Consider the following 24,708-nt stretch of genomic DNA (forward strand, 5'->3'; position numbering starts at 1 on the left):
TATCCACGATCACCCAGATTGAATCATGATTTCTGACCGTGCGTGGTAGATGAGTCACGAAATCCATGGATATGCTATCCCACTTCCATTCGGGAATCTCCAACTGTTGAAGCAATCCGCCAGGTCTTTGATATTCTGCCTTCGCTCGTTGACAGGTTAGACATGATGCCACAAAACGAGCGACATCACCCTTCATTCCAGGCCACCAAAACGATTTTCGTAGGTCTTGATACATCTTGGTCATGCCAGGGTGCATGCTAAGACGACTGTGATGAGCTTCCTCCAAAATAATCCGCTTCAGCTCGCCATCGTTAGGAACGCACGTCCTACCCTTGTAACGCAGCATGCCGTCCGTTCCTGTGTTGAAGTCCTTATCTTTATTTGAAACAAGTGCGTTTAATATCTTCACCAGTTCTTCATCCTCACGCTGCTTCATTCTGATTTGGTCGAACACATTGCTGGATATTCTAAGGTTACAGCACTTGATGCTGTTCGGTTCTAACTCAAACTGTAACCTTAGATCTCTGAAACTCTCTACCAAGCTCAGTTCGCGCACCATCAGAGACGACATATGTACCACTTTTCTGCTCAGAGCGTCCGCTACCACGTTCGCTTTTCCTGGATGGTAGAGCAGCTCGAAATCATAATCCTTCAAGAACTCAAGCCACCTCCTCTGCCTCATATTCAACTCCTTCTGATCAAAGAGGTACTTGAGACTCTTGTGATCACTGAAAACTTGGAACGTGGATCCATACAAGAAATGCCTCCAGATCTTCAGTGCAAAAACGACCGCTGCCAACTCCAGGTCGTGCGTTGGATAATTCCTCTCGTGAATCCTCAACTGCCGAGACGCATACGCTACCGCTCGCCTCTCTTGCATTAAAACACAACCCAGACCCTGATGAGAAGCGTCGCAATATACTTCAAATGATTTAGACGTATCCGGAATAACCAGCACTGGGGCGCTCGTCAGCTTGACCTTCAGTTCTTGAAAACTGGCCTCACAACGATCAGTCCAAGCGAACGGCTGATCTTTACGGGTCAATTGAGTTAGCGGCGCTACTATCTTAGCAAAACCTTCAATGAAACGTCTGTAGTAGCCCGCCAGTCCAACAAAACTACGTACCTCCGTGACCGAACGCGGACTCTCCCAATCCAATACCGCTCGCACTTTCGCTGGATCCACCGAGATGCCTCCAGCCGACACCACATGACCCAAAAACTGGATCTCCTTCATCCAGAATTCACACTTAGACAACTTGGCATATAATTCTTTCTCCCGCAACACTCCAAGTACGAGTCTAAGGTGCTCTTCATGCTCTTCTTCAGTCTTGGAATAGATGAGGATATCATCTATGAAGACAACCACAAACTTATCCAAATAGGGCCTGAATATGCGGTTCATGTACTCCATGAACACGGCTGGAGCGTTCGTTACTCCAAAAGGCATCACCACATATTCATAATGCCCATAACGCGACCTGAATGCTGTCTTCTGGATGTCATCTTCTTTAACCCTAATTTGATGATATCCGGATCTCAAATCAATCTTCGAGAATACTGCAGCCCCATGTAGTTGATCTAGCAAGTCGTCTATCCTCGGCAAAGGGTACTTGTTCTTGATGGTCAGCTTGTTTAATTGCCTGTAGTCAATACACAACCGAGAGCTGCCATCCTTCTTCCTCACTAACAGCACGGGCGCTCCCCAAGGTGATACGCTCGGCCTAATGAATTTCTTCTCTATCAACTCCTCAATCTGCTTCTTTAGTTCAGATAACTCCGCAGGCGACATCCTATATGGCTGAACCGAGATGGGAGCCGCTGTAGTCACCAAATCAATTGTGAACTCCACTTCACGCTGAGGGGGCAGTCCAGGGATCTCTTCAGGAAAAACGTCCGCAAACTCGTCCACAACCGATCGTCCATTACCGTTTATAGTTGACGATCGTTCTTCTACCATTCCTCTGGATTCCTGATCCTCGTGAGTCATAATCAGGAAACAGCTGGCGCCTTCCATAATGTCTCCTTTCAGCTGACCGAGCGTCACTGAAAGAACTTCTTCTTCTTCACCAGGGAAGATCAACTCCTTCGCTCCACAATCAATAAGAATGCGATTGGCAGCCAACCAATCCATTCCTAAGATCACCTCCAAACCTTGAAGAGGTAGGCAGATGAGGCTAACTTTAAACCTTCGTCCATCCACTTCTATAGGACACTTGACGCACATAGTGGACGTCCTAACCTCACCAGCTGCTGGGGTCGACACCACCAGATCAAACTGCATCTCGCTCACTTCTAATCCCAGCTTTTCAACACACGCCTTCGAGATGAAGGAGTGCGTTGCCCCCGAATCATACAAAACACAGCAGGGTCTACCAAACAGCATGCATTCACCAACAATAAGGTTACCTGAACTCGCTGCTTCGGCGCTAGTTATGGCATACACTCGCCCACTAGCTTGGGCTCGTCCTCCTCTTGGCTGATTTCTTCCAGCATTGGGTGGCCTCATCACCGCACGCCCACTCATATTACACTCGTGATCCAAGTGCCCGTTTCTTCCGCAACGAGTGCATTGCTTTACTCCCACCAACTGAGGGCATGAAGACCTATAATGTGGCCCTCCACACCGAAAACAAACAACACCTCCCTGCCCAGACTGTCCGATAGGAACTACTGCTTGAGATCCGCTCGTCTGAGAAGACTGATTTGGACGAGCGTAAGGAGGTCTCCTCTGAACAGCACCTCCCCTGGACACCATCGGTCCCCTACTCACTGGTTGCTGCCTCTTCAACCGTTCCGCCTCTGCCATGTTCTTCTCCAAAACCTTGGCTCGCTCGACCATAGCAGGAAAAGACCGAATACACAAAGTTGAGATCAACACTTTCAGATCACTTCTCAACCCATTCTCAAACTTCCTGCACTGCCACTCCTCGTTAGTAGCCATCGTATTGAACCTCAGGAGGTGTTTAAAGGTGTTGGTATACTCCGACACAGACTTGGTTCCTTGTGCCAGTTGAAGGAACTCAACTTCCTTAGCGTAACGTACGCTGTCCGGGAAGTACTCCTCATAAAACTTGCCTCTGAAAACCGCCCAGGTTATTGGATTCTGAGCGTCCGTTAAGATGGCCTTCATACTCGTCCACCAGTGACTTGCTTCCCCAGTCAACAAATACTCTGTAAAAGCCAAGCGGCTCTCATCCGGACACCTCTTAGCATTGTAAATACGCTCCATATCTCTCAGCCACTGGTCTGCCTCATCAGGAAGGCATTTTCCACCGAATTTAGCCGGGTGGTGTTGGAGGAAACTCTCCAGGGTCCACTCAGCAGTAGGCGGGGCAGCGTTGGAAGAAGACGCTCCCGCAGTGTGCCTGGTTGATGCTAAAATCTCCATCAGCTGTCGCTGGGTTGTTTCCGAGCTAGCACGGGAAGCTTCCAGACTTTGCATGGCAGCTTGGTTTTGCTGCATCAGGGTGGCGTTTTGTTCCATTAGGGTCGTATTCTGCTGTTGTAAGCGGTCTATCACTGTCTCCAACAACCTAGCGTGGTTGGACGCATCAGGTTCGTTAGGTTGGGGTGGAGGAGGGAGTCTAGGGGCCATCGTTTTCTGTACCAGAGAAAACGAACGTTAGAAGTGTCTAACAGTTAAAACATTAACTTATTAAACACACGATAAGCACACAGTAAAAACGTAATGCACTCATAACCTACAGCGTCCTTAAGAGAACAAAACTGCTCTGATACCACTAATGTAACATCCCAAAATACAGTAATTACCATAAATCAGGATTAATTACAATTAACAGTAAAATAAACAGTCTTTAATATTAACAGCATTCAGTGGTTCAAAACCGAACGGCTTCATTACAAAATAACGAGCGTATCAGAGTAACAGGAATAAAGCGGAACGAACGGTTTTACAAAAGGATTAACCGAACGTCCAAAACGATCTAACATTAACAGCCTAACATCTACGAGCGCTCTAAGGCTCGGCCTTTACTTCAACTTCGACCAGATTTGCATCTTCCAAATTTTCTTCTTCTAGCATTTCTTCAAGAGATGCACCACCATCTGCTCACATCCACAACGGATGATCATTGCAAGACAAGACGAACGTACAAAGACCATAAGACAACACAAGGAAAACACAAGGGTAAGCTTACGTAATTTAAATTCATACTTCAACATTTATATTCAAACCATCACGCAATCAGCACATATACATATAACATCAATCAAAGCATAAATATACTAATGCTAGACAGACCGTCCGGACTGTATGAATCTGTGTAGTTACAAGCGTCCTTGCACCCGAGTGATGTAGTAACTGGGTAACACCAAACAGCTGCCACTCGAGGTAAGCCCGTTCTTACGTCGCCCATGTTAACTTATGGACTAAGGACCTCCTGCCGTTCCCACACATGAGTACCCCCTTCTACTTGAAGAGGCGTATCACGGAACATCAGGATGGACAGCGAGTCTTAACTTATCCACAGTCATACTTTACAAATCTCAATTTCCAACCAAGAGTCGTTCCTCCTTGGAACGCTCGTTCAAATCTCAAACTCATAAATTCACCTCATATATGGCTCGTTCATTTTATAATTCTCTCAACATCACATTTTCATGCTTAGATACACTTCTCAAAAAAACGAACGTTAATTAACTGTATGGACGAACGCTAATTGAGATCAGGACGAACACTATTAAAAACAAACGATCGACATGAGGTCGAACGCTATTGGAGACGAACGCTCGACATGAGGCCGAACGCTATTAAAGACGAACGCTCGACATGAGACCGAACGCTATTTAAAGACGAACGCTCGACATGAGGTCAAACGCTATTGAAGACGAACGCTCGACATGAGGTCGAACGCTATTGAAGACGAACGCTTGACATGAGGCCGAACGCTATTTAAAGACGAACGCTCGACATGAGGTCGAACGCTATTGAAGACGAACGCTTCGGTATAAGACCGAGCGTTACTATTTCATAAAGTTTTAAATATATAAATACTGCTGAGCTAGACGAACGCTCAGATATTCCATTGGGGACGCTCATTCGCGAGCAGAATTCTTTCCAAATGAAAGAATTCCAAACTGAGTTATTTTAATGAAGACCGAACGGTTTAAGACCGTTCAGGGACGAGCGTCATTTATCAGTGGAAAGAATAAAATTTCAGATTTCTCAACCTTAGGAATTTTCCAGATTACAACAATTTAACTTATACTTTATACTTCAAATGAATCTCAAATTGATGAACTTTATACTTTCACTTCCAGATTAATTCATACTCAATAATCAACATCTTAATAATTCATGCATTATAGTATTCATCCATCACTCATACGTTTCAATCAGCATGCAGTTCAACAACCCAAAAATCATATCAGTAAACATTCATAACAGCACAACAGGACTCGTTCATGCAGATCAGAAAACGCGTATACAGAAATTTCATACCAACAACCCACATCATGCTTTCATACAATCATACACGTATAAATTTAAATATATGTAAGCTTCCCTTACCTGGATAGCAGTGTACTTCCAAAAGTAATATTCTAGGTTTTCCTCTAACCACGTCTTACACCCAGGTTTCGTTCAACAGTTCTCACGTAAAACTAAGACACAAAAAAAATCAACAAACATTCAGACCTAGAACCCATGCATGCAACCAAAACTAGGGTTCGCATGAGACCAGAAAAGACGAAGCTTTAGACAGGAGAAACTTACCAGTTCCGATCCAAGTTCTGTTCGGTCCAAATGAAAGATCACAGCTGGACGAACTTTCTTACGGTTCTGGAAAGTGAATCGGAGAAGAAAAAGATGAGTTATAGAAGAGAGAAGATCACTGGTTCTAGAGAGAGATCAGAGAAAATGGAAGGTCGGGTTCAGAGGAAGAAGATGAGTGATACAGGTGAGTGGAGGGTTTTTCGAAAACTCTTTTTGCTTAACTCACGTTCGTTTGAACGAACGTCTCCCACACTGACACCTGCATACAAAACTCTGAATTGGAAACTTCCCTCGTGACAAGTGGCGCTCATGCATGCAGCGTTCAGTACGCAATTAATGCACTGGACGTGTGGCGCGGCTCATTTATGGAAGCAACTAGGTGAATCAGCAGCATAATAAATACTGATTTGACACCTAATTACGTCTCTAATTTACTGGGATCTCACAAAAATAATCATAATACATATGAATGAATACTAAAATTCAAATGTCCGAACATTTTAACATTAGTAACCGGATTAATTAAAACAAAGATGAGAAAATACAAAATTGCATTTCTAAAAAAACATATATTAAAAATGAATATTATTAATTATCCTTTTAATTTCTTAACTTTCATGTAAATTTATATTGGTCATAATCTTTGTACTGATTTCATCTCTGTCATCATATAATAAATTATTTAACATTTATTTATAAAATTAAAAGTTTTTGACATGAAAATTTAGAAACTGAAATTGAAATTAAAAATAAACAGAGAAGATGATAGTGATTAATTACCTTGACTCTGGCAGCATGGTTGTGGCCAGAGCGAAGAAAGTCAGCCAATTCTTTCCGGAGATTCCACACATGCAATTCGCTCTTGTTCTTCAAAAGATTCAACCGTGAAACCGCAAGCTTCAATGCGGTTTTGCTGCATCATCACAAATCAAACTCAAATCACCATAATCTTCTTCTATAATCAAACACTGCACAAACATCATAAGTTTTCTACCATTTTTTCGACTTGAAATGCGTAAACATAGCTTCTACGACACTGTTGCTGTTTGTTTGTACCAAGTAAATTTTATTTCACTGTTTTAATGGACCTTTGCGTAAATATATAATGGTAGGAAACTTAGAGGGGTTATTGTAAAATAATCAGAGAATAAGACCTTATATGTAAACCAACTGCTGTAAGAAGTTATTCTTATTTAATTGCATATAAAGCTTGGTTTGACAATTGTGAGCATTAGATTGAAGTAGCATTATACCTTATGACAGTCGAAGAGAGCTACAACACTCAATTATGAATATTGTATTGTTAGTGTTGTTGCTTGAGTCACACAAAAAAAGACTTTGTTTATTACCTCATTGATGCTGACAAGAACAATTACTGGAATTACCACGAGAGAGTTATGAGATTGGTGAAGATTGGTGGAATAGTTGCATATGATAACGCACTGTGGGGAGGAACTGTTGCCTTGCCTGAAAAGGCAGTTTCGAAAGATAAACAAGAGTGGAGACTGTTATCGCTTGCTTTCAACGAAGCAATTTCAAAGGATTGTCGTGTTCAAATTGCTTTTGTTTCAATCGGTGATGGAGTCATTTTCTGCAGGCGTATTGCTTGATTCTCGTCTCAACACTGCTGTCTAAACCAATAATTAACACACTTCTCAATTCAATCTCACTCACAATTTGTATCAAGCATAAACTTTAATTATTCCATCTCTTTATCTGAATTATTATAAAAGAAATTGCATCATATTAATAATTTTTTGATAATAAAATATGTATTATTTTTTTATTGATATATTTGAAATGAACCAATCCTAAATTATCATCCTAAAAAAATCTTATAAAAAAATTATTAAAAAAACATTTTCCAAAAGAATTACGTTGTTAGAGAATAGACAAAGTATAAACTTTTCTATGTGGGATAAAAAATGAACACGAGCCACACTTTTTATAATGATTAATTTTCAAAACGTAATGATGAGATTTATGACAAACGAGGTATTTATGTTATTTGTAATACTTATGCACATAGAAAAGTGAGTTTTTTTTTTCTTAAAAAGGTAAATTTCATTCACTTTCCTTTCTTGGAAATGTTAAAAAATGCTAGACAAAGTGATGTACAACTTTCAAGTACTTGTTATACAAATACTAAATATATAAATATCAAAAAACAATTAATTAGTGATTTAGCTAATTTATTGGTTTGGTTTATTTTAGTTTTATTATTTTAAGATTCAATTTAATTTTCTATTTAAAAAAATTAATTTAATCATTTTTGTTCGTAATTTTTTTAATTATTTATTTATTTTTAATTAAAAAAATATAGAATGTCACCTATTAGATAATGATAGTGTGATATGTTAATGTTATTTTCACACAACCATAACTAAACATGTAGTACTTTATGTTTTTTTTTTCAAATTAAAAAAATTACAAATTTATAAATTGACATAACATGTATGAATACGACATTAATGAAAATTATCAAATTAAACCTTCTTACAAAAAATTGAAAGACAAATTAAATCTAAAAATAATAAAGAGACCAAAATAAACCAAACCTAAATTACTAATTGTGAGAACCTGATAAATTAATACACACTAATCCATTCTCTGATCACACCATTAATGCACCGTGCCACGTCAAAATGCACTCACACTTCCACTGCATGCGCCTGCCATGTGTCACGGTTGGAGCATTCTGAGAATGGTTAGTGGGAGACAAGTGGCGTGTGGAGGTTGGGGAGTTTATTCTGCATTGAGAAGAGAAAAATAATTCTGAAAAACTCTCCCTCTTCCTCCTGCATGCTTCACCTTCTTCTCAGAATTTCTGCTTCCAAATTCTCTACCCTCTCTCTAAACCGTTTTCTTCTTTTCTCTAAGATAACTCACTATCAAACCTTTGATCTCATTTCAGACACCATAGAAACCTTCCCTGCACTGTGAACCTCATTCTGATCCGAACAGAATTGAGAACTGAACTGGTAAGTTCTCGTCTTTGCACTTTCGTCCATTTAGTTCATGCAAACCAAAATTCTGGTTGCATGCATGAGTTAGAAGTCTGATCTGTTTACGGTTTTGGTGTGTTAGATTAAGTTGAAGTGGTTGAGTGAATTCTGATAGAAAGTCGTGAGAGCACGAGAGAAAACTCTAAGCCTTTGGAAGTGCACTGCTAGATCAGGTAAGGGAAGCTTATAAGTTTAATTCATACTGCTTGATTTTGTGATCTGAGTTGCATGTATGTAAAGCCTGATGTTTGAGCTGTTATGAACGGTTACTGATATCTGATATAATTTCTGGTGTTGGTTTAATCTGTCATAGACAAATACTGCTTGTATGTATTATGTATGTTGTTTTTGATTTTGATTAAATGCATGTTGATCTGATCATGTATAAATGGAATTATGGTGATTGTATAGTTGGAATGATTCAAATGTTGAAATCTGTATGATGATGATGTTTAAGGTGAATTAAATCTGGAATGAAAGTTATAAAGTTATAAATTGTAAATCTGGACAATTTTTCTAAGTCTGAGAAATCTGAAATTTCATTCTTTCACACTGAAAAATGACGTTCGTCCCTGTACGGTCTTAAACCGTTCGGCATTTCAGTAAAATAACTTAGATTGGGATTCTTTCATTTGGAAGGAATTCTGCTCATGAACGAGCGTCCCAAATAGAATGTCTGAGCGTTCGTCTAGCTCAGCAGTATTTAAATATTTAAAACTTTATGAATAAGTAACGCTCGGTCTTATACCGAAGCGTTTGTCCTAAATAGCGTTCGGCCTTCTGTTGAACGTTCGTCTTTGATAGCGTTCGTCCTTATGTCGAGCGTTCGTCCTTTATATTGTTCGGCCTTATGTCGAGCGATTCGTCATTCATAGCGTTCGGCCTTATGTCGAACGTCCGTTCTTAATAATGCGCTCGGTCTTATCATGAGCGTCCATTCTAAATCTCGCTTGGTCTCTTACCTCGCGTTCGTACTAATTGAATAATTACTTGATAAAATAGCGTTCGTTCTAAAGTATTAGACATTCATTCTCCGTACGTCCGTTAAATCTCTGGCCTTAGTTTTCATTATGTAACCATCTTCAAATATGATTCTAAGTATTCTTGACAATCCATTGTGTATTAAATCTGGTCCATATTTTTATCACAAATATTTTCTAAGTACCAGTACACTTCAAGTCGAGTCAGTTCATCTAACTGGCCAAGTAGAAAATTACGTTTGTTGTATATTTCCCTGCGTATCCAGTAACTTTATTTGGACGTTCGTCCTACTTCTTCAATGGATTGAGCGTTCGTTATTTTTGACTCCTGAATCTAATGATGTAAAAGATGATGGAATATGATAAGTTAAAGTGTGAACACTATGAGAACTGAATTTATGATGTTGGATTTTGGACGAGCGTTCCAGGGAGGAACGTCTCATATATATATATATATTGAAAGATTGAATTGGTAAAGTATGACTATGGTTAGCTAATGCTGGCTTGGTCCATCCTGATATTCCGTGATGCTCATCTTCATGTAGAAGGGAGTAGTCATGTGTGGGAATGGCAGGAGGTCTTTCGTATCCCTCACTTAGCAGGGGCGAAGGATTAACCTCGAGTGGCAGCTGTTGAGGGTATCCCAGTTACTACATCACTCGGGTGCAAGGACGCCTGTAGCTACACGGTTCATACAGTCCGGACGGTCTGTCTTATATATCTTTCTGTGTTAAATTACATGAACAATTTACTTGATGTGTGTGTGAATCGAATTACGAACTGTATGTGTGTTGTATTAATTAAACAGTATAAGCTTACCCTTGCATTTCATTTGTGTTGTCTACTGTCCATGTATCTCCGTCTTGTCAAAATGCAATGATCATCCGTTGTGGATGTGAGCAGATGGTGATGCATCCCTTGAAGTCATGCTGGAAGAAGAAAATTTGGAGGATGCAAATCTGGTGGAAGTCGAAGTTAAAGCCGAGCCTTAGAGTGCTTGTTAGTTTAGTACTGTATAGATATTAGATCATTTTGGAACGTTCGGTTATCATTTTTGTAAAATCGTTCGTTATTAGTGTTCGTTATTTCTGATCTGAAATTTGTAACTCTGAAACCTTAAGTTGTTCTGTTTTAAATTCTCTGCACTTGAATACGCACGTTATTTGTACACCAGCCGTTAGGCTTTGAAACTTGGTTTCCTGTTAATATTAAGACTGTTTACTGTTCACTGTTAATTGTAATTAATTCTGAATTATGGTATTACTATATTTTGGGATGTTACATTAGTGGTATCAGAGCAGTTTTGTTCTATTAAAGGACACTGTAGGGTTATGAGTGCACTGTGTTTTTGCTGTGTGCTTATTTCATGTTTAATGAGTTATTATTGTTTTAACTCTTGGACATAACTAACGCTCGTTTGTTTTTCTCTGCATCCAGAGAACAAATGGCACCTAGACTTCCTCCTCCTCCCCAACCGAGTGAGTCCGATACGTCCAGCAACACTAGGTTGTTGGAAACTGTGGTTGAGAGGCTACATCAACAAAACACAACGTTGCTGGAGCAGAACGCCACTCTGATGCAGCAAAACCAAGCTGCTATGCAAGGTTTAGAGGCCTCGCGTGTTAACTCTGAAAACACGCAAAGGCAGTTGATGGAGATTTTGGCTGCAACTAGAGGTGCGCCTGGAGCATCTTCTTCTAATGCTGCCCAGCCTGCAGCTGAGTGGAGTTTGGAGAGTTTCCTCCAACATCATCCAGCTAAATTCAGTGGGAAATGCCTTCCTAATGAGGCAGACCAGTGGTTAAGGGATATGGAGAGGATCTTCAATGCTAAGAGGTGTCCGGATGAGAACCGTTTAGCGTACACTGAGTACTTGTTGACGGTAGAAGCAAGCCACTGGTGGGCTAGTGCTAGAGCCATTTTAACGGACACTCACCAGCAGATTACCTGGGAAGTGTTCAGAAACAAATTCTATGAAGAGTACTTTCCTGACAGTGTCCGTTTTGCAAAGGAGGTTGAATTTTTACAGCTGGTTCAGGGGGGAATGTCAGTTTCTGAATATACGAACAAGTTCAAACACTTGATTCGTTTCAATACGATGGCCGCCAGTGAGGAGTGGCAGTGCAGAAAATTTGAGAACGGTCTACGCAGTGATCTAAAGGTTGTAATTTCCAGTTTGTGTATCAGAACGTTCCCTGCTATGGTTGAGAGGGCCAAGGTGTTGGAGAAGAACTTGGCAGAGGCGGAACGACACAAGAAGCAACAACAAGTTAGTAGGGGACCAATTGTGTCCAGGGGAGGTTCTGTTCAAAGGAGACTACCTTACTCTCGTTCGAATCAATCAGCCAATAAGAGTGGTTCTCAAGCATTGATTCCTGTCGGCCAAACTGGACAAGGAAGTGTAACTTGCTTTCAATGTGGGGGCCGCATTATCGTTCGTCCTGCCCTCAACTAGTGGGAGGAAAATACTGCAACCGATGTGGACGAAATGGGCACTTGGGGAACGAGTGTAACATGAGTGGAAGAGCAGTGATGAGACCACCAAACGCTGGAAGAAATCAGCCCAGGGGGGGACGAGCACAAGCAGTAGGTCGTGTGTACGCTATCACTGGAGCGGAGGCAGCAAGCGCAGGTAATCTTATAACTGGTGAATGCTTGCTGTTTGGAATGCCTTGTCATGTACTGTTTGATTCTGGGGCGACGCACTCCTTCATCTCGAAGGCGTGTGTTGAAAAGCTGGGAATAGTGGAGAGGGATATGCAGTTTGACTTGGTGGTATCAACACCAGCGGCTGGAGAGATTAGGACATCTACCGTATGCATTAGATGTCCTATTGTGGTTGAGGGGCATAGTTATAAGGTGAACTTAATCTGTTTACCTTTGAAGGACTTGGAAATAATTCTAGGAATGGATTGGTTGGCTACCAATCATATTATTATAGATTGTGGGAAGAAGGAGTTAGTTTTTCCAAGTGAAGAAGAGGAAGAACTGTCAATCACTGTTGGGCAGTTTAAGGAGGACATCATGGAGGGAGCAAGCTGTTTCCTTATCATGACGTATGAAGGCAGTGAGATGGAACGTTCATCCAATGTTGATAACAGTGGAGGACGAACAGTAGTGGATGAATTTCCAGATGTTTTTCCGGATGAAGTACCTGGTCTACCTCCCATCCGTGAGGTAGAATTCACAATTGATTTGGTGACCACTGCTGCACCCATCTCGGTTCAACCTTACAGAATGGCACCAGCTGAGTTGGTGGAGCTTAAGAAGCAAATTGAAGAGTTAATGGATAAGAAGTTCATCAGGCCAAGTGCTTCACCATGGGGAGCGCCTGTATTGTTGGTCAAGAAGAAGGATGGCAGCTCACGGCTATGCATTGATTATAGACAACTTAATAAGCTGACCATCAAGAACAAGTATCCTCTTCCAAGGATTGATGACCTGCTGGACCAGTTGCATGGTGCGTGTGTATTTTCTAAAATTGATTTACGTTCGGGCTATCATCAAATTAGAGTGAAAGAAGAGGACATTCAGAAGACTGCATTTCGGTCTCGTTATGGCCATTATGAGTATGTGGTGATGCCCTTTGGAGTGACAAACGCACCTGCAATCTTCATGGACTATATGAACAGAATCTTCAGGCCGTACCTTGATAAGTTTGTTGTGGTGTTTATTGATGACATCCTCATATATTCCAAGAACTTTGAAGAACATGAAGACCATTTGAGGATTGTCTTGAGCGTATTGAGGGAGAAAGAGCTGTATGCCAAGCGTTCAAAGTGTGAATTCTGGATGAAAGAGATCCAATTTTTGGGGCACGTTGTTTCTGCTGGTGGTATTGCAGTGGATCCAGCCAAGGTGAAGGCAGTGCTAGATTGGGAGAGTCCACGTTCTGTCACGGAAGTTAGAAGCTTTGTGGGACTTGCGGGCTACTATAGGCGGTTCATTGAGGGATTTTCTAAGATAGTAGCCCCTCTGACTTACCTCACCAGGAAGGACCAGCCGTTTGCTTGGACAGATGAATGTGAGGAGAGCTTCCAGGAATTGAAGAGGAAATTGACAAGCGCTCCTGTGTTGGTCATTCCAGATACGGCTAAACCTTTTGAAGTGTACTGTGACGCATCATATCAAGGTTTGGGCTGTGTACTGATGCAGGAAAAGAGGGCAGTGGCTTATGCTTCCAGACAGCTGAAAATTCATGAGAAGAATTATCCCACTCATGACCTGGAACTAGCAGCGGTTGTGTTTGCATTAAAAATCTGGAGGCATTATCTGTATGGTGCAACGTTTCAAGTGTTTAGTGATCACAAGAGTCTCAAGTACCTCTTTGATCAAAAGGAATTAAATATGAGGCAAAGGAGGTGGCTTGAATTCTTGAAGGATTATGAATTTGAACTGTTGTATCACCTGGAAAAGCTAATGTGGTGGCTGATGCCTTGAGTAGGAAGGCCGTAAGAATTTCTGCAATGATGGTGAAGGAGCTGAATTTGGTGGAGAGTTTTAGAGATTTAAGATTACAATTTGATTTAGGAACGAACGCAATAACGTGCTGTAATCTTAGAATTTCCAGTGATGTATTTGACAGAATTTGGATGAAGCAACGTGAGGATGAAGAATTGGTGAAAATCCTGAGCGTGCTTGGTACAGATCAGGCTAAGGGGTTCAATGCTGGAACGGATGGTCTACTGAGATATATGGGGAGAACGTGTGTTCCAAATGACAGTGAGCTGAAGAGAATTATAATGGAGGAGGGACATCACAGCCGTCTTAGCATGCATCCTGGCATGACTAAGATGTATCAGGACCTTCGTTTGTCATTCTGGTGGCCTGGTATGAAGAGTGACATTGCACGTTTTGTGTCATCTTGTTTAACCTGTCAAAGAGCCAAGGCTGAACATCAAAGACCAGGAGGATTGCTACAGCCATTGGAGATTCCAGAATGGAAGTGGGATAGCATCTCCATGGATTTCGTGACTCATCTGCCACGTACAGTCCGAAACCATGATTCAATTTGGATAATTGTGGATAGATTGACTAAGAGCGCCCATTTCCTGGCTGTTAATTTAAAGATGTCCATGACAAACTTGGCCAAATTGTACATTAGAGAGATTGTTAGACTGCATGGAGTTCCTTCGAGTATTATATCAGATCGGGACACGAGATTCACATCTCGTTTTTGGCAGTCACTGCAAGGAGAATTGGGAAGCAAACTGCAAATGAGTTCTGCTTATCACCCTCAGACGGATGGCCAATCTGAGCGAACCATCCAGACTCTTGAAGACTTGTTGAGGACTTGCGTTATAGATCATATGGGAGTATGGGATGAAGTTCTGCCGCTTGTTGAATTCACATACAATAACAGCTTTCAAGCAAGCATAGGAATGGCACCGTTTGAAGCTCTTTATGGAAGGAGGTGTAGAACTCCTTTGTGTTGGTTCCAAGAAGGTGAAACTGCAGTAACTGGACCTGAATTAATCCAGCAAACAACTGAGAAGGTGAAACTGATTCAAGAACGTTTGAAGACTTCTCAAAGCAGGCAGAAATCGTATGCAGATAGGAGAAGAAGACCCTTAGAATTCGCTGCTGGAGATCACGTCTTTCTGAGGTTGAATCCAATCACTGGTGTGGGAAGAGTTCTTCGTCCAAAGAAGCTTTCACCAAAGTACGTAGGACCCTATCAGATTCTGAAAAAGATTGGAGCAGTGGCGTATGAACTGGCTTTACCTCCTCAACTGTCCAACCTTCATCCAGTCTTTCACGTTTCACAACTCCGGAAGTATATATCTGATCCATCACATGTACTGGAGTTAGAAGACATCCAAATTCGCCCAGACCGGACATTGGAGATGCAACCTGTTTGTGTGGAAGACAGCCGCACCAGACTCTACAAAGGCAAAGATGTTCATCTCGTGAAAGTGGTGTGGAATGCCAAGACGGGTGACTCAACATGGGAGGTGGAAGAGGCTGTGAAGAAATTGTATCCTCACCTATTCCCTGGTAAGCTTTAGAATTTTCGAGGACGAAAATTTTTGTAGTTAGGGGGAATGTGAGAACCTGATAAATTAATACACACTAATCCATTCTCTGATCACACCATTAATGCACCGTGCCACGTCAAAATGCACTCACACTTCCACTGCATGCGCCTGCCATGTGTCACGGTTGGAGCATTCTGAGAATGGTTAGTGGGAGACAAGTGGCGTGTGGAGGTTGGGGAGTTTATTCTGCATTGAGAAGAGAAAAATAATTCTGAAAAACTCTCCCTCTTCCTCCTGCATGCTTCACCTTCTTCTCAGAATTTCTGCTTCCAAATTCTCTACCCTCTCTCTAAACCGTTTTCTTCTTTTCTCTAAGATAACTCACTATCAAACCTTTGATCTCATTTCAGACACCATAGAAACCTTCCCTGCACTGTGAACCTCATTCTGATCCGAACAGAATTGAGAACTGAACTGGTAAGTTCTCGTCTTTGCACTTTCGTCCATTTAGTTCATGCAAACCAAAATTCTGGTTGCATGCATGAGTTAGAAGTCTGATCTGTTTACGGTTTTGGTGTGTTAGATTAAGTTGAAGTGGTTGAGTGAATTCTGATAGAAAGTCGTGAGAGCACGAGAGAAAACTCTAAGCCTTTGGAAGTGCACTGCTAGATCAGGTAAGGGAAGCTTATAAGTTTAATTCATACTGCTTGATTTTGTGATCTGAGTTGCATGTATGTAAAGCCTGATGTTTGAGCTGTTATGAACGGTTACTGATATCTGATATAATTTCTGGTGTTGGTTTAATCTGTCATAGACAAATACTGCTTGTATGTATTATGTATGTTGTTTTTGATTTTGATTAAATGCATGTTGATCTGATCATGTATAAATGGAATTATGGTGATTGTATAGTTGGAATGATTCAAATGTTGAAATCTGTATGATGATGATGTTTAAGGTGAATTAAATCTGGAATGAAAGTTATAAAGTTATAAATTGTAAATCTGGACAATTTTTCTAAGTCTGAGAAATCTGAAATTTCATTCTTTCACACTGAAAAATGACGTTCGTCCCTGTACGGTCTTAAACCGTTCGGCATTTCAGTAAAATAACTTAGATTGGGATTCTTTCATTTGGAAGGAATTCTGCTCATGAACGAGCGTCCCAAATAGAATGTCTGAGCGTTCGTCTAGCTCAGCAGTATTTAAATATTTAAAACTTTATGAATAAGTAACGCTCGGTCTTATACCGAAGCGTTTGTCCTAAATAGCGTTCGGCCTTCTGTTGAACGTTCGTCTTTGATAGCGTTCGTCCTTATGTCGAGCGTTCGTCCTTTATATTGTTCGGCCTTATGTCGAGCGATTCGTCATTCATAGCGTTCGGGCTTATGTCGAACGTCCGTTCTTAATAATGCGCTCGGTCTTATCATGAGCGTCCATTCTAAATCTCGCTTGGTCTCTTACCTCGCGTTCGTACTAATTGAATAATTACTTGATAAAATAGCGTTCGTTCTAAAGTATTAGACATTCATTCTCCGTACGTCCGTTAAATCTCTGGCCTTAGTTTTCATTATGTAACCATCTTCAAATATGATTCTAAGTATTCTTGACAATCCATTGTGTATTAAATCTGGTCCATATTTTTATCACAAATATTTTCTAAGTACCAGTACACTTCAAGTCGAGTCAGTTCATCTAACTGGCCAAGTAGAAAATTACGTTTGTTGTATATTTCCCTGCGTATCCAGTAACTTTATTTGGACGTTCGTCCTACTTCTTCAATGGATTGAGCGTTCGTTATTTTTGACTCCTGAATCTAATGATGTAAAAGATGATGGAATATGATAAGTTAAAGTGTGAACACTATGAGAACTGAATTTATGATGTTGGATTTTGGACGAGCGTTCCAGGGAGGAACGTCTCATATATATATATATATTGAAAGATTGAATTGGTAAAGTATGACTATGGTTAGCTAATGCTGGCTTGGTCCATCCTGATATTCCGTGATGCTCATCTTCATGTAGAAGGGAGTAGTCATGTGTGGGAATGGCAGGAGGTCTTTCGTATCCCTCACTTAGCAGGGGCGAAGGATTAACCTCGAGTGGCAGCTGTTGAGGGTATCCCAGTTACTACATCACTCGGGTGCAAGGACGCCTGTAGCTACACGGTTCATACAGTCCGGACGGTCTGTCTTATATATCTTTCTGTGTTAAATTACATGAACAATTTACTTGATGTGTGTGTGAATCGAATTACGAACTGTATGTGTGTTGTATTAATTAAACAGTATAAGCTTACCCTTGCATTTCATTTGTGTTGTCTACTGTCCATGTATCTCCGTCTTGTGAAAATGCAATGATCATCCGTTGTGGATGTGAGCAGATGGTGATGCATCCCTTGAAGTCATGCTGGAAGAAGAAAATTTGGAGGATGCAAATCTGGTGGAAGTCGAAGTTAAAGCCGAGCCTTAGAGTGCTTGTTAGTTTAGTACTGTATAGATATTAGATCATTTTGGAACGTTCGGTTATCATTTTTGTAAAACCGTTCGTTATTAGTGTTCGTTATTTCTGATCTGAAATTTGTAACTCTGAAACCTTAAGTTGTTCTGTTTTAAATTCTCTGCACTTGAATACGCACGTTATTTGTACACCAGCCGTTAGGCTTTGAAACTTGGTTTCCTGTTAATATTAAGACTGTTTACTGTTCACTGTTAATTGTAATTAATTCTGAATTATGGTATTACTATATTTTGGGATGTTACAACTAATTAAGAAAAAAAATCAAATATAAAGATAAACAACTTATAAAACACTTACAAAATGTATAAATGCATATATGCAAACCTAGAAATTATTATAGGTATAACTATCAATATGTTGAACTAATTATCGGTATTATATACTGAGAAAACTCAATGTCTCTAAACAATTGAATATCACCTATAAATATTTGTTTAACTAAACATATGAAACATATAAATATAAATCACACGTGATAGCCAACCAAATTCTAACTTGTGTATGGATATATTTGTTTTTAATATATTAGACATCCAAATCCATTCGATTTGAATTAATATTATTTGAAATTATTATTTTTGGATAAATCAATTCAAATTTATTCAATTTAAATTTTCTTATTTAACCGAGTATTTCAATTACCATTTAATTAAAAAAAATATTTAAATATCAAATAATACTATTTAATGACTAAAAACATTTGTAGTCAACATTTAATAAAATTGAAACAAGCTAACGTTCATGTTAATAATAATAAAAAAATCAATATAAAAATTAACCAAAACAATAATTATGACTGGCTTAGGTAAAAAAAAATTAATTCACATATGTCAACAGATAATTTTGCTAGCTTTGGCCAATAAATTCTTGGTATATCAAGTAAGAAATAAACTAATTTGCAAAAAAAAAATCATAACAATTTATATAAAAAATAAATTTTATCGATATTAATAAAAAAACGTGATCGAATTAATTAAAAAGTAATCATCTTAATAATATTTTAATCTCCCAAACTAAAATTAAGCCGAAGAGAAAATATGAAAACTAAATATATAAAGTAAAAAACATGAAATTTTTTAAATTTGTTCTTTTTAAATAAAATTTTATATTTTATATTTTTCACTAATTCAATTACTCATGAAATTTTAATTTTTTATTGTAAGTTAAAATCCTTCTTTAAGGTCAAAGAATCTATATACTAATACTATAAACACATTTACCGTACAGAAAATAATTATCTTTGGATAATCTTTTGGAAAAAGAAAACACTTTTCAATTTATTGAATTTTCACTTTTACCCTTATTTGAAAGTGACATTCCCGCTTTTGTCCTACTTTGAAACTTCTTGAAAATGCAATCCGGAAATAGAAAATGTATTTAGGAATATTTTGTTTATGAAAAAAGAAAATATATTCCTGATTTTTTTTTTCTGGAAATCTTTTTCAAAAGATGACTTCAGAGATTTATTTTCGGAATAATAACTTATTTGAATGATTTTTTTGAAGAAAAAAGTTTTTTTAACAATTTTTTAGATAATTTTTTTATAAGTTGTGATTGATTATTTAAAATATACGAAATAATAAAATAATAATACATAATTTATTGTCAAAAAAATTATTAAAATATAATTACTTTTTTTTTAAATATTTTCTTTTCTATCATTATTTCCCGTCACCTTTCTTTTTCTTCTTGAATCTCTAGATAAAAGGAAAAATATTATTTAAGACACCTAAATATTTTTATTAATTTAATTTTATCTTTTTTTTCTTGAAAAAAATGCAAAATTTAATATTTTTTAAGATCATTTTTACTTTTAAATTCTATGTTAAATAAATGTAAAAGTGGATAAGTTACTCTAACAAAAATAAATAAAAGCTACGAAAAGGAACAGTTAAATAAATGAATTTGGTAGTTGTGTTGAAAACGTGGGTTGCTGTTGCTATCATGGTGTTCCTGTCGGTGGCATCCAATGATTGCGAAAGGGAAGGAGAACAACGACCTCTGGTGGTTATGGTGATAACAGTGACATGCATAAGGATGAGCAACTTCTCACATCATTGTTATAAAAAAAGGTTGATAGAGTAGTTTCCATCCTCTAATGACGTCATCGGCTAAAACAAAAATTTTGTAACGTAATTGGCACCTTAATCGGGTACTGGCTTCCCTCGGAGAAGAAACATGAAATAAACCTGAAGGTGACAGCAATTTTAACTTTTTAAGAAAGTTTAGTTATTGAAAAATTTGGTAAAATTTAGAACTTCAAAATACCCACATAAAAGGACAAAGGTAGTTGAATCATTCAAGACATATTCACACCGCCTTCATTGCTTGTTGAAATGGTGGTTGCGACCTGCAACCTCCGCTTCACTTCTTTTAAAATGGCCGAAACAGGGGACGCATTGTAAGTCCAACACAAAAAAAAAAAACAAAGAGAAAAACAGAGGCTTAACAAAGCATAGAGAAATGTCCGCTAATCCAGCAATACTGCAGAGTGAGAAGTTGACCAAGGTAGGCTTATCGTTCAAACAGTACTTTTTCCTTCGCTTCATTTTCAAAAATTATTCAATTCAACAATGTTGTGGCAGTATATACTGGAGACTAGCGTTTACCCTCGAGAAGCCGAGACTCTCAAAGAGCTAAGGAATGCCACCGCAACACACCCTTGGTAATTATTCTCTGCCACAATTCTGTCTCAAGACATGTTGACATTATTAAAATCAACAAAGACAAAGTCTTTTATCATAGTTAATGTCTCGGTTGAAACTCGAAAGACTGCTATAAGTTTCAGTTTTTGGTACGAGGCTTAGTCAGAATTATAACCTGTTTACTTTTACATTGCATCTTGTAGATCTGCTTCTTTTTTATGTTTCTTGCTTTTAGCTTCTACATCGTTTTAATGAATTTGTGGTGTGGTTATTGTGTTGATCGTGGTCCCCATTCTCAGGATCTACCTAGAGTTTTTCACTCATCTGAATATTTGCGGTAGCAATGTCTGTGCTCAACTAGTAAACAATAAAGGGATTTGTTTCATAAATTTAGTTACCATTTTCACTCTGCAGGGGATTTATGGGCGCTGATCCTGATGCGGGTCAGCTAATGGCCTTGCTCTTGAAGCTGTTGAATGCTAAAAAGACCATTGAAGTGGGAGTTTTTACAGGATACTCTCTTCTCCTCACTGCACTAACATTCCAGACGATGGAAAGGTTTGCACTTTTCTTTGTTATTTGGTACGTTTAATATGTCTGTTTTATGTCACCAACTCCATTGTCTGTGTGGTGTAGATTATAGCCCTGGATCCAGATAGAGAAGCTTATGAGATAGGACTACCATTCATTAAAAAGGCTGGTGTAGAGCACAAGATCGACTTCATTCAGTCTCCAGCTCTACCTGTTCTTGATAAACTATTAGAAGACGTGAGTATGATTCTGTGTTGCTGTCATGTTACTGACATAACAATGTCATATTACGAGACAGAAAATTGTCTATAATAAATTAAGACCCTAGTTTTTGTTTTTTCTTTTGTTTCTTTCTCCCTTGTACGTAAGAGGATCTAACTCCTTTTACTTTATAGTTAGTTTTTGTTTGATATTTGGGTTCTGTTTCTTCTGTTACAGGATTCAAATAAGGATAGTTTTGACTTTGCCTTCGTTGATGCTGATAAAGATAACTACTGGAATTACCACGAGCGGCTTCTTAAACTGGTGAAGATTGGTGGGTTAATAATCTATGATAATACCCTCTGGGGTGGAACTGTTGCCTGGCCTGAAGAGGATGTTCCAATACCCAAAAGAAAATACAGGCAGGCTGTTGTAGCTTTCAACAAAGCAATTGCAAATGATTCTCGTGTTGAAATTTCTGTTGTTTCAATTGGTGATGGCTTCACTATTTGCAGGCGTGCTGAATGAACACCATTCCCAAATGTTTCGTGCTCAATAAACACCATTTCCGAATGTTTCGTGCTGTGATCCAAGTGAACTTAATGTACTGTGTTTTTGGTTTTTCATTCTGCTTTTCCTGTGGATGGTTAAAATTGATTTGCCTCAAACTGTGGGGTTATTTGACTGTAATGTGAATCACCGAGTGTTGCTGTTTACTATTAATAAAATAAAATGTGTGATTCTTGGCCTACAATGGAACGTCAAGTTTGGTATCGCAGAAATAAGGTGGATACCTAAATTAGTCCAAAAACAACATCGAGGACACTTCAATCTCACAAGAAAAACTAACCATTGAATTTCTCAAGATTATAAGATGAAACACTAATACACAAAATAGCTAAAAACATCTACCGAATATAATTTTGAAACCTCTATAGAGTGACTTTCTTCAGAAATTAAATTGAGTTGTTCAAAGCTACACATAACCAACAACCTATCACTAATTTTCGTAGATAAAAAATTAATAATGTTATTATATACGTAACAATGTAAGGGCAAGGATAGAAGGAATTTACAACTGCTACGCAAAGATCGAACGTTACAATTGAAAATTTACATACTTTACAAATGAACTGCCACACATATCACAAATGTTTCTGCACACATCTAAAATTAAAATATCAATAAACTTACTATTTTGAAATTTTCATATCTAACTAGTAATATGAATGATGCCGATGTTCACTGTCTTCCATGAAATATTAGAACAAGGTAATACTTAGAAATCTGGAGCTGAAATTTTCACTAGCAGAGGTATTTCTTATTTCACCCTAAATTGGATGGCAAATGCATTTGTACACGTCTATTTCAACATTCGTAGTTTACTGACGAGCTGAAAAATGTAGCAAAATAATTGGGCTTGAATTTGTTAAGCATATCATAAATGACTACTGAGAAACAGGGATGGAGATTAATTAAAACGTTGTCATCGTTTACATGAAATATCTTCTTATCCAAAACTACAATTCTTGAGAAAAAGGAAACCACTGCGTAGAATGATAGAATTAACCCTGGACTACATGACTTGGAACTTGAAGTACATTAAGAAATAGGAATCATAACATTCCTTCATGTTTAAAATACCATTTAACCAAAACAGGACTAATTTCCACAAAGCATCGAATGCAATTCATCATACTCTCCATGCATGAGCTGCTATCTTATAACATTCATACAGGAAAAAAAAATCTTTGAATGTTTATCTGGAAACATAACTGAACGTGATACACAGCCAAAATAGCATGGCAACGATCATTTCAGTGAAAGTAACCAAGAACCTGGCCGCCTACATTCTTCTTAATGGCTTCTTCATGATCCAAAACACCGTCAGGAGTAGTAATCACAACATAACCCCACTGCACACAGCAATAGAAAGGCATAATTATCTTTTTCCTTTGATTTCCATTGACATATCATTCTTAAAACACAAATTATAACAACCACAATCAGACAAAAAAGCAGTCGGAAGCTGTGACACGAAAACGAATCATTAACATAAACCAACTGATGAGTAGGAAAGTCTGCAATCTGTAGGCTTCAAGATCCCTTGCCTTCATATCTTTTCGGTATGTAAGAGCCTTGCAATCGTTAATCCTACCTTGTAGTTCAACCGTTATCCTCCCCACTCTATGCGGATCATAGACTTGAAAGTCTTTGATATAACCTATTAGGAATTTAAGCCAAATTAACTACACTAACAGTGGCACAGTACAGAGTAACTGTTAGAATCTTAAAGAACTTTATATCGGTTCATGGACCCTTGCAATCTTAAAGATATTTCACACACGGAAGTCATGCTCAGACTCAGACGGAAAAGGATGACAGTAACCAAATCAACAACGAAAGTCATTCAAACTCTGATGACATAAATTTCAGAGACTGAAATCACTTTTGAAAAGCGAATTCATACCATTTCATTATTGCCAGATTTGAAATTGTGAAGCAGTTAAAAGGGGTTTCGAGTTTTAGAAAAAAGAATACAAATTATAAAAATAGTGGCTGGAGAAAGAAAAGATACCATGGTTTTTCATGATTCGGAGAAATGAAGACATAACAGTGGAAATTGGCTTGAGTTCCACCATAGCTTTCCCTCTTCTCTCTGCATTCACCATACTCCTCAAGGCATCGTTCAGGATCCTCCTTCCCATCTCTCTAAATTCTCTAACCAAACCTCCTATTTCTCTCACTAGGGTTTTCGAAATATAGTGAACTTTATGGCAAGGGCATATTCGACATTTCGCTTACGTCAAACTATGTAAATAGTTAAAATTCCACAGTCACCCAAAAAGGATAATGACGTGGAAATGAAGTGGTATGGGGTTTTAAGTGGAGGGGTTCATTTTGTGATTTTAGAATCTGAGTTTGGGTGTCAAGAACCCTAGAGAATCGTCTCCCTTTCCAACCACTTAGAAGTGTGCCTATTGTCCATCATTGTTGGATTTTACAGTTCGTCATAACGTCTGTATGTTGTATAGTCGTCTCTCCCACTTAATGATAAGCGTTCGCCGCTGTCCAACTGTATCGATAACAAAGTCAAAATAAGTGAAAAG

The 24,708-nt window shown here is 38.6% G+C and overlaps 2 protein-coding genes and 1 pseudogene across 3 annotated transcripts; 1 reads left to right on the plus strand and 2 right to left on the minus strand.

Moving 5' to 3' along the window:
- Positions 1 to 503: 503 nt before the first annotated feature.
- LOC148193182 (uncharacterized) lies at positions 504 to 7,091 on the minus strand. Its single transcript, XM_088099376.1, has 6 exons — positions 7,087 to 7,091; positions 6,518 to 6,650; positions 2,410 to 3,604; positions 1,692 to 2,091; positions 858 to 1,388; positions 504 to 618 (listed from the first exon to the last, which is right to left on the minus strand). Exons 1-6 carry the CDS (start codon positions 7,089 to 7,091, stop codon positions 504 to 506), a joined length of 2,379 nt encoding a protein of 792 aa, XP_087955502.1.
- A 13,460-nt stretch (positions 7,092 to 20,551) lies between these two features.
- On the plus strand, positions 20,552 to 22,352 carry LOC148193183 (putative caffeoyl-CoA O-methyltransferase At4g26220; annotated as a pseudogene). Its single transcript, XR_015782111.1, has 5 exons — positions 20,552 to 20,729; positions 20,807 to 20,886; positions 21,281 to 21,424; positions 21,503 to 21,634; positions 21,836 to 22,352. The product of XR_015782111.1 is annotated as a putative caffeoyl-CoA O-methyltransferase At4g26220 (transcript).
- A 780-nt stretch (positions 22,353 to 23,132) lies between these two features.
- Positions 23,133 to 24,367, minus strand: LOC148193184 (small ribosomal subunit protein uS8my-like). The gene is made up of 3 exons (XM_088098497.1): positions 24,177 to 24,367; positions 23,676 to 23,822; positions 23,133 to 23,537 (listed from the first exon to the last, which is right to left on the minus strand). The coding sequence occupies exons 1-3, from the start codon at positions 24,304 to 24,306 to the stop codon at positions 23,416 to 23,418; spliced, it is 399 nt and encodes a 132-aa protein (XP_087954623.1). The 5' UTR covers positions 24,307 to 24,367; the 3' UTR covers positions 23,133 to 23,415.
- Between the last annotated feature and the right edge of the window lie 341 nt (positions 24,368 to 24,708).

The sequence above is a fragment of the Vigna umbellata genome, chromosome 9 (genome assembly GCF_029865625.1).
Source record: "Vigna umbellata cultivar VRB3 chromosome 9, Vumbellata_1.0, whole genome shotgun sequence".
Classification (NCBI taxonomy): domain Eukaryota; kingdom Viridiplantae; phylum Streptophyta; class Magnoliopsida; order Fabales; family Fabaceae; genus Vigna; species Vigna umbellata.